We start from the raw sequence: 10,004 nt of genomic DNA, 5'->3' as shown, positions 1-10,004 counted from the left end.
TGCCGGGAACTTTTACCCCCATTTTTTTGTGGTACTCTCCTGGGGGAAAAAAGTGCACCAGTTCTGATTGGCTGGGCGAATTGCAAACCACGCCCCGTAAAACTCTGAAATGTTTAGTAGAGCCGCCATTTTATTATCCTTGCATTAGCATTATTAGCATTAGCATTAGCCCAGCGCACAAACGGAGAGAGACTAACTGATGGCAACACAAAAGAAAACATGGGAGCGGTGGAGATGAGGAGGTGTCGGCGTTCTGGCGATTTACTCGGAAGGCTTCAGAAGAAGCTGCTGGGAGGCCCAGTAGCTTCTACTGAAGCCAGTCCCCAACTCCAGGGACTTCCGGCCGGGGACTTCGGGTGGCAGTATACGCCGTGAAGTTGTTTGCGGCCTGCCAGTAAACCCAAAGCAGAAGAAGACAAAGTGAAGTCAGCGGCTCATTAGCGTAATCTTCCCTCAGGGAACTTATTCCGGTGTGAACGCGATCTGCTCTTTAGTTCCATGGGGGGTACTAAGTGCTGGGTACCAAGTGCTGGGAACTAAGTGCTGGGTACTAAGTGCTGGGTACTAAGTGCTGGGTACTAAGTGCTGGGTACTAAGTACGGCAAAGTAGTTGGTGTGAACGCGGCTAATACGATCATTTTAAATCAACATTGTGAGTAAAGTTGATGGTTTATTTGTGGTCGTGTAATAAGCAGGTAAAACACCTTTGCGTCGGGATCCTGATCACCATGTCGGTAATTTGTTTCTCAATAATGACGCCTCACTGCACATCTTCCCTCACTTAACCTTTCATCTTCTGGTGATCCTTGATATGAAGAAGTCCTCCAACACGTCCTATAACACGTAGATGTGAGCAGATGGAGTCTCTCCTCAGACAGTGCAGTGAGATAATAGCCCACAGCTAATCCACTGCACACTGAAAACTCATCACTCATTCAGGAAAAAGAAAAGAGAAATCCTGCTCCCCAAAACGGAGAGAGATACTCTGCTTAAGGTGGAAGGTTGGTGCTGCTCCTCCTGTGTGACATGTCTGTTAAGCACAGTTCAGAGGATTTGACTCGTTTTTATTGACGAGTAGCTCTGTACGTTACGAGCCTGCTGGTGAGTACACACACACACACACACACCCACCAACCGGCATTTGTAAAGCAACATATCAGTGTATTAGTACGTTGACTCATTCAATGAGACTTGTTGCTGACCATGTAGTGATACAGGCAATACAATATCCTATTTTCAAATGTATTGATGGACATTTCTGGCAGATATCGGTCTCCATTTGTGTTTTTATGACATAAAGATCTATCTGCAGACTCTAAAAACGTGTTATTTCAAGCTCCCTAAATTATGAGGCAACTTTCCAATTTCGTACGTCATTAATTCCCAACATATTCCAGAGGTTATTCAAACATTTGCCTGTATCCATTATTATTTTATTATATTATAATCATTTGTTTGGTTACATTCAGTATCTATTAACAGTGTTCTATTTAATTTCCAGTAATCTTTAATGCAGTTATGTCTGATTGGTCCCATACTGACTTTTAGAATTACAGTGTTGTGATCTGTAAAAACTGAGAGTTTGATTAGCACCGAATCCACATTATCTTGAATGTCTCTGGAAACCAAGCAGCTGGATTGCTGAGATGTTCCCTTATTGATCAAAGTGTAGGTTCTTTGGTTTATTGTCATGTCACCCATCATGATCAATATGAAAGATCCACAAAATGTCTGCCTGCAATCAAACAGACAAGATGTAAATGATTGAGGATGAGTTGGGTTTGCAGGTACGTACATGCTACATTAAGTCACATAATGGAGAACAGGCGGTCAAACAGTGTGTGTGTGTGTGTGTGTGTGTGTGTGTGTGTGTGTGTGTGTGTGTGTGTGTGTGTGTGTGTGTGTGTGTGTGTGTGTGTGTATTTATAGCTTCAATAAATACATGTATTGTGCAATTACTTTACACTGAATTTGAAACTTTGTGTACTTTTACATCAGATAATAGTTTGGAAATTGAGATGGGTAAAGTCAAAATGCTTTTCTGTTCTGATTTAGTCTTTGATATTTAATTTGAGTAACCTAAAGCTCCCTTTAAATGTGAATTCATTCCTGAAAACCACTCGTAAATCCTTAAAATGTTCTTTAACATCAGGTGGTACTTAATAAACGAAATGTCTCTTAGTGACGCACTATAACATCCTCATACCTCGAAATCTCTCTGCTAAGTGATTTATTGAAGTGCCCAAAAGGGGATAAGCTCAGAGCCTTTAAAGCCTTCAGGCAGTGAAGATCAAATACTCGTATTGTCAGTCAATGATTTGAGACATGAAGTGAAGCTCTGTCCCCGGTGACATCATCCATTATGTCATGTAACGCAATAGTTGCACCATCGGACTTTCTCAACTGAAAGTCAGATGGTGCAACTATTGCGTTGTTTACAGCCTTGTAGATCCGAACAAAAACGATTCGGAAAAGGAAGTGGGTGATTCAAGAGGATATATTATGCAGATGTTCAGGTTCATATCAGTATGTAGTGTCTCTACTGGGACATGTCTCCATGCTCTAATGTTCAAAAAGCTCTTTATTTGTCTCATACTGCCTGTGCTGCAGCACCTCTTTTCACCCTCTGTCTGAAACCAGAGCCCAGTCTGCTCTGATTGGTTAGCTGGCCGGCTCTGTTGTCCCGCCCATTAGCCTATCACATACAATTTCTTGGAGCGCTAGCCAATAGAAGCGCAATCCAAACCATGATGTTTTTCACACCACTTGGTGCCAACATACTCAGGTAATTGATACAGAAATGCAAGATTAAAATGCTTTACTTCATAGGAAACATAAAACCAGCCTTCTCTACCGTATATTCTTCTTGCAAATCCCTGAACAAAGAGCTTGATGGACTCTGGAACAGGATGCCATTTCAACAGGACTGATACTATAGTGAAAATAAAACCTAAGGAAAACAATATTGCTTACATGAAAGCAGATGTGCGCCTTCTAACCTATTGGTGTAAAGTCCCTTCTAAAGGAGGGCAGTAAAAACCACCATACCACGGGCTGGTTACGTTCAAAATGGTTGCTTCAGACTTTAAACCAAATCATCAGGGGTTTTAATAATTGAATCCGATTTTTTTTTTTTACCACAAAGGGTTTTCAATTCAATGAAGGTTGATCCTCTCCTCACATCATCAACAACAGCCCAGGGTTAGATTTCCACTCTGCTCTGAGGGTCTCTTAGCACAAATAACCAAAACCTCTGAGACCCTTTCACCTTCAACTGCACCATCTGCATATTCACACATAATATCAACCTGATAGTCCTTCAAAACCCATTGCTCTGCTCTGATAATCCCATGTCCGGGGAGTCTTAAGCAACAGCACAAGCAATTACAAAATCACTCACATGCTGGAATCAAATTATTGAAGATTAGATTAAACCTTGATTGTGTTTTTTCCCCTTCAGGTGGAAAATGTTTGCTCAGCATGTGGAGATTAGAGTCGCTGCAGCAACAGGACGAATGCTGAGACCTGTGTTCACACATCTTGGTTAAGCAGGTTGCACTCACTGGATCGTGAAATGCCCTTTTGGTCATTGCGCTTCAGTTTATGTTACAAATCAGCAGCCTGTTACATTAAGCTGTGCTCAGTGAGCTCTCCGGGGCAAATACATGTGTGCGGAAAGCAGGTAGCAGATGTGGAGGGAGAAGACATACGGAAAAAATAAGAAATCAACTGACTTCCACCACATCAGACCGGACAGAATAATGGAGTCACGCACAATTGGGAAAGCACTGAATATCTAAAAGTGAGATAGAAGTTGGCAGGAAAATAGAACCTCCAAGAAAAAGCTGAAACACCGTCATACACACACACACTCACTAACACTCATTCACGCTCTGAGGTGCAACAGTGAAGAAATGAAGGTCGACCTTACCTCCCAACGCTTGTTTCATTACGAAATTCATGATGATGGCTTTTAATTCCCTGCCTTCTTTGTCCGAGCGATGTTACATTCAATAGTGACGGAAAAGTAGAAGTCCTTTGTGGCCAGATCTAGGAAAGAGAAGCAAACAAAATCCTTAACAAAATTATTCTTAAACACCCCAAAATGCATCATTAACACAGCAAACGCAACAAGCAATAGGGCATATGTTAGAATTTCTTGAGATGCAAGGATAAAGAGGTCACTAAAACCTCACTCCACACTACTACAGACACTAAATATTTAAATAGGGTTGTAGAAATACTACAATCATTTCTGAATAGAGCATATCTAGGCTTATCCATATTTGTTTGAAAAGCACGTTTCTTCAATACACTGATGAAGGACACCAAGGTCAATGGTTCAAACACAACCTGAAAAACGCCAAATAACTCAAATCTCCTCACAAATGTGAATCTTTTTCAAGAACACCGGGCTTTAGTGAGAAGGAGTAGTAACGTGTCACGACGATCAGAAACACCCTCTCGAGTTTACAGAAAGTGCACGGTGCAAGTCCTCGTGCTTGTCAGGACAATATGCTGCGATGCACGAGGACTCCGGAAGAAACCAATGGTGTGTATTTTTTCCTCATCATCATGTGGTAAAACTTTCCATCCTCCATTGGAGGGACGGTGGGAACAGCCATCCCAAACAAGCTGCTCGTTAATTACGCAGCAAAGCATGCACGTTATCAGCTAAATATGTGCTGTGAATGTGATCAAAATCGAGCTGGAGATACATTTACGTGCACAGAGACAGAGACGGTGAGTCGGTGAGTCTGGTTTCAGTACCAGGGATAGCGTCCTAAACCGATGACATGCATTGAAACATCCGCCGCAAAGCATCAATTTACCTCCGTCCGGCGACTGGTTGAAATCCTCCTCACACACTCACACACCAAACACAGGGATCAGAGAGCTGCAGCGAAGTTATCCTGCAGCGGGCAACAGCTAATCGAACTGATTGTCCCTCCTCGCATCTCCGGCTCCTGGGGCTGGGAAAAGAAGGACGTCCTTGGTGCTGCTTCTTCCTGCACACACACACACTACACACTCACACAGACACACGTAGAGAGAAAGAGGAGGGGTGTAGTGGTGGTTTGTGGATGGAGAAGCAGCTGCCGTTCACACCGTTTTGGAGAGGGAGCGACAGAAGGGATGGAGAGAGAAACGTCCCACTAACCTGACCGACAGAGTGATCAATTATTCAGCCCACTGACGTCCTAAAGCCAGCCCTCTGTCTCTGAGACGGGGAGAGATTTCACTTAATACGGTAGTGCAGAATTAAGCGGGAAAATTATGGGTGTGGGGTAAACATCTCTTTGTCTTGTATAATGTGACTCAAATCTGTTAGCATACAGGAGACGTGATGGGAAGATCATGGAGTTCCTTTCTATAGGGAATTCCCGTGTGTGCCTTTTTACTACACCATATTGCAATTGCCTATGTGTTGAGTGTTTACATCGTTACATTATTCTAGACAGCAGGATATATCAGTGGTGTAAACAGACATTTTTAGGGGCTCGGATAAAATGAACAAAGAGGCACCTCACCCTGATAACTGGTAAGATGCTTTGCCTTTAATCATCCTTGTATCCAACAAAAATTAATTCCTATACAATTAAACCGAATACTCAATTATATGTTGCAGGCAAACACATTTTACTACCGGATTATGGTTGCAGTTCTCTAAATACATGATTGAAACAAAACTAAAAGGCTTTGTTAGGGTTTTTTTTTAAATATCATGGTTTAGCAAAACACTGTAAGGCTATGCAAAAAAGTTGATGTACATTAATGATGTGATCAAATACTACTACTTTAAGCCTTGAGTTACTGTTTTGGCATTTTTAGTCTTGTCTTTTTCGCAACCAACAATAAAACATGAGGGAGAGTTAGTTACAACCTAATGCTCAAGACATTTTAGGTTGACCAACATGTTAATGTCAAATTTCATAAACTGAAAACACAATGTGAAAGGGTAACATTTGTAAAAGGAAACACAGAAAGCAACCAGACTGGATAATGCCCGTGTAGCGATCTGTCATTCACAAAGTAGTCCCACCCCCAACGTCAATGTGACTTAAAAATGGGGCCATAAGTTACACAATGAACACCATACTGTATTGAAGAAGACTTGAAACTACAGATTGAGACCATAAACTCAACAGGAAAATGTTTACTGAGGTGTTAAATCAATTGAGAAGAAGGGTCATTTTCTTATAGACTTCTTTACAACCTGACATGATTACAACCAGTGGAGTCGCCTCCTGCTGGATATCGGAGGAATTGCAAGTCCAGGACTCATCCGCATTGGCATCACTTTTTTTTACGTCTTTGAATTTACTGAAGTCATTAAACGGAAGTCAATATTCACATTTGGTTTCACACAGGATACCATCTACAATTTTCGGACAAAATGTATTCTTACAGCATTCAACAGCAAGTCTTGTTTGTTATAATATTATTACAGTCTAACACTCCCATAGCGAATAAGAAAATGGGTCTGATTTCATTGGGAAGTTGTCCTCACAAAGGCACATGTGTCTATGTGTACTCAACATTCCTGTAAATATAAACAGTTATGTTTATTGTTTACTCATAATATGAAGTCAGCCTCCACTTGAGTCATACAGTAATATATGGCGTGATCTTTACTAGGCTCTCGACTGTTGTTGCACATGAAGTGGGCTGCTCAATTAATTGCAATTATGATTATGGCTTGCAACGATTACGAAAACAACGTAATCGAAATATAACGATTATTTTTTTATTATTATTTTTCTTTTTTTATAAAAAAAAAGAAATTGTATTGGTTTTTCAGTTGAATTATACTTAAAGTTCAGGGTAATCAACTGTTAAAAACATACTGTTCAAAAAAATTAATTGATGTTTTCAAAGTAAATGGATAATCCTTTTTAATAATCGTGATATCAATTATTGACCCAAATAATCGAGATTATGATTTTTGCCATAATCGAGCAGCCCTAGCATGAAGATATTTTAATATGTTATAGGGAGTACTACACAGAACCTGAAAGAATTGTGTAATATCTTACGATATGTGGGTCTTCAAAGTGTCTGTGAAACTGACTCATGTTGAGCTGGGAGACTATAACAACTTTAAGAGAAAGAAATACAAACTGAAACCTGAGTTACAAAGATGTGAGCATGTACCAGACAGGGGAAGTCTTACACAACATACTTTCAATTGCTTTATAGGGAATAAAGGATCTAAGAGTTTGAACCATAATAGAAGCTGCAGTACTGTAAGTGAGGATATCAAAGCCTTAGCTGGATCATTTTTACCATGTTTCCTACAAAATCCTTTGGACAAAAGTTTAGAAAATGAAGGTGTAAGGATTCAACACAAAAAGAAGCCATTACCGATGTCCTCGCTTTGACAAATTGTCATTGCTGCATTGTTAAGGTTGCTTTTCAAGTATAAACTTCACTCATTCACTCAAGTTTGTACATTATCTTATTATTTGGCCAGCAATGTGTTCTGGATGGAGATATTGAAAAGAAAATAATCAGCCTCCAGTAAATTGTGGAGCATTTTGTTCACGATCTGAATGCCTCAATCACAAACAACTCTCCAACACTTTCATGAAAACATGTTTACTTTTGGGTCCGTGCAGTTTCGATGGAAACAAGCCTTGTTTTTTTCAAATACTGGATGTCCATATTTTACCTTCAACAGCTTTACACTGCACTCTTTAATTTAACATACTATAAAACACTGTCATATCATGCATACAATATGGACCGACCTGTTTCACCACTTACATCTAGAAGCTATATCAAGACTCAAACCCAGCATACCATTTTTAAGGCTACTTCACCACAACAAATGGAAAAATGGTCATCATGTAATAAGAAAAGGGTAAAAGGCAAACTGTTGCTCTACCCTGATCTTGATTCGTTGCAGAAATGTGTTTTCTTATGGAATATTTCGTATACATAAACATGACGAACAAATTATTTTGACAAATAAAATGGCATATACATTAAAGTAACTTCCACAAGAAGTAAGCCTTTGGCTCTGTTCAGAGGTTACAATGGAGTGCAACATCTGACTTTCTTTAGCACATACATCATAGAAGCAAGTTATGTTTTTAAAAAAAGGGTATTATCTTACACATAGACTCAGCCCTGTACAGATTTTGGGCTGTTTATTCCATAATGCCACTTAGCCCTTTATGTTACCAGTTCATTATTTTCCCTATCAGTATCTTGCGTGCTGGGAGGTTTTAAACTGTAAGGCTGTTTTTTACAGTGACACCAAAGATGATTCAGTATTCAACTTTATCCTGGTAGAAAATGTGTTCTGTAAATGTATGCAAAGCTGTGACACTAACATTTCCCGTCCTACACCCTTCGAGCTGTATCTCATTTAGCATCCCATTCAGCACACACTGATGCTCTCTGGTTGGCATGATTTGTATGTAAAACCGTGCCAATTTGAGGCCCTTCACCATTCAGCTGTGTAACAGGGACTTGACATGTTTCCTGGAATTAGGCAGCATGTAGATATTTTTGATCCCCCCTCTCATTTTACCTCCACCGTCCACTTCATTTGAGGAGTATCGTGAACACAAGCATGAACAGTGTGCCAAACTCAGGTAATTAGACTTCCTCCTCTCTCCACAGAGGAATTCTCCCCAAATACTGAAGCTCAGACGAGGAACAGTTAAGACATTTCAAAACATGTTTCTGCTTGGTGTTAAATGCAACTGCACATATATGAAGTTAAACAGATTATCTTCATAATAGCAGGACATATTCTGCTAATGTTCAGGTGTATATCAGTATGTAATGTCTCTACTTTAAAGAGTCCTCTCCTGCTGATGTTCAGGTGTATATCAGTATGTAATGTCTCTACTTTAAAGAGTCCTCTTAGAGACAAGAACAGATTCAAAGATGGAGGAACTTGAAGAAGAAGAAGCAGATAGTGTGACGACAGCCGAGTTTCCAGAGGAGCAGAAACTGAAATATTGGGGCGTGAGGAAGAAGAGCTGGAGACCATCGATGAAGAGGAAGAAGAGGAAGATCAGGGGGGGCTCGAGATCTCGTTACCGTTCTCCAGAATCTCCTTCACGTTCTCCAGGTTCTCCATAACGTGCTGCAGGTTCTCGTTGCTCTCGTAGCACCCTGAGTCTCGAGGAGAATCTCCAGTTATCCCTCGATGCTGAACCAGTTTCTCCTGAACGACCTGCCGCTCTGGATCGCTGCTTCCTGTGATACAAAAGCCAACCAGCAGGGGGAGAGCGTCACATTGAGGGAACATCACATGTTGACTTAAAGACCCAACGTGTGCTTCCTGTGTTCGGGGCGTGTTACCCTCGTCCTCCTGCAGCAGCTCCACGGCGGTCAGCAGGACAGCTCGATGCTGAGCGTCTCTGATGTTCAGCTCGTCCAGGTCCTCCTCCTCCAGCAGCTGGAAGGTGTCCAGGTCCTCGTATCCGTTAAACAGGAAGGTGGGGAGGTGCTCCTGGAGAGAGGAGGGCACTACTTTAAAGGTCCCAGCTTTTCTGGTTATTACCCCTCCTCACAAACCCTCACCCTGTAGGAGTAACACTTAGACCCTCCAGAAAAACGCGATTCTGCGATCGCAGAATTTACCGCATAATCAGCAAAATGGCGCAGATTTTTAAAAGGCCGCATAATCCCCTCATTTTTCACGTCATCAGCTCGCGCATCACAGAATGTAAACAACACTGTATAGAGTGAACGTGTGGAGCTCACACGATAGAGAAAACACCAAAATAAAAAAACCTAATCCATCTCATTTACCGACGAACATTTCTACTAAAGACCGGGCAAAAAGTGGGGGGAAACTATTCTGCACCCCGTGCAACTGTGTGTTGGAGCATAAGAGAAAATCGACGGTGACGACCCACTTTGATTCATTCAAACATTCGAAAATGCTTTCTGCTGCTGCGGACAAGAAAGCCATTCAACTCACGATTGAAGCTGGTCAGATAACGAACGAGTAAATGAAAACAGAATGAGGCGGAGAAGTG

At 41.2% G+C, this 10,004-nt stretch overlaps 2 protein-coding genes across 3 annotated transcripts in view; both read right to left on the bottom strand.

Moving 5' to 3' along the window:
- The window catches only part of cplx1 (complexin 1), a 65,286-nt gene extending 60,146 nt beyond the window's left edge, over nucleotides 1-5,140 (bottom strand). Inside the window, exons 1-2 of one of the 2 annotated variants that reach the window (XM_010776000.1) lie at nucleotides 4,833-5,140; nucleotides 3,932-4,050 (exon numbers count right to left, since the gene is read on the bottom strand). In XM_010776000.1, the coding sequence (XP_010774302.1) occupies nucleotides 3,932-3,962 (31 nt within the window). In that variant the 5' untranslated portion in view covers nucleotides 3,963-4,050; nucleotides 4,833-5,140. Of the gene's footprint in view, nucleotides 1-3,931; nucleotides 4,051-4,386; nucleotides 4,490-4,832 lie in introns of those variants that run through there. The other variant, XM_010776001.1, reaches the window with a different exon arrangement.
- Nucleotides 5,141-8,820: 3,680 nt separating this feature from the next.
- LOC104949620 (SAM and SH3 domain-containing protein 1-like) overlaps nucleotides 8,821-10,004 on the bottom strand; it is a 5,491-nt gene continuing 4,307 nt past the window's right edge. The window contains exons 2-3 of the mRNA XM_010776002.1: nucleotides 9,322-9,492; nucleotides 8,821-9,216 (exon numbers count right to left, since the gene is read on the bottom strand). Coding sequence (XP_010774304.1) covers nucleotides 9,032-9,216; nucleotides 9,322-9,492 — 356 coding nt within the window. The 3' untranslated portion in view covers nucleotides 8,821-9,031. The remainder of the gene's footprint in view (nucleotides 9,217-9,321; nucleotides 9,493-10,004) is intronic.

The sequence above is a fragment of the Notothenia coriiceps genome, unplaced genomic scaffold (genome assembly GCF_000735185.1).
Source record: "Notothenia coriiceps isolate Sejong01 unplaced genomic scaffold, NC01 NC01_scaffold00016623, whole genome shotgun sequence".
NCBI lineage: Eukaryota > Metazoa > Chordata > Actinopteri > Perciformes > Nototheniidae > Notothenia > Notothenia coriiceps.
This window is presented reverse-complemented; position numbering and strand designations above follow the sequence as displayed.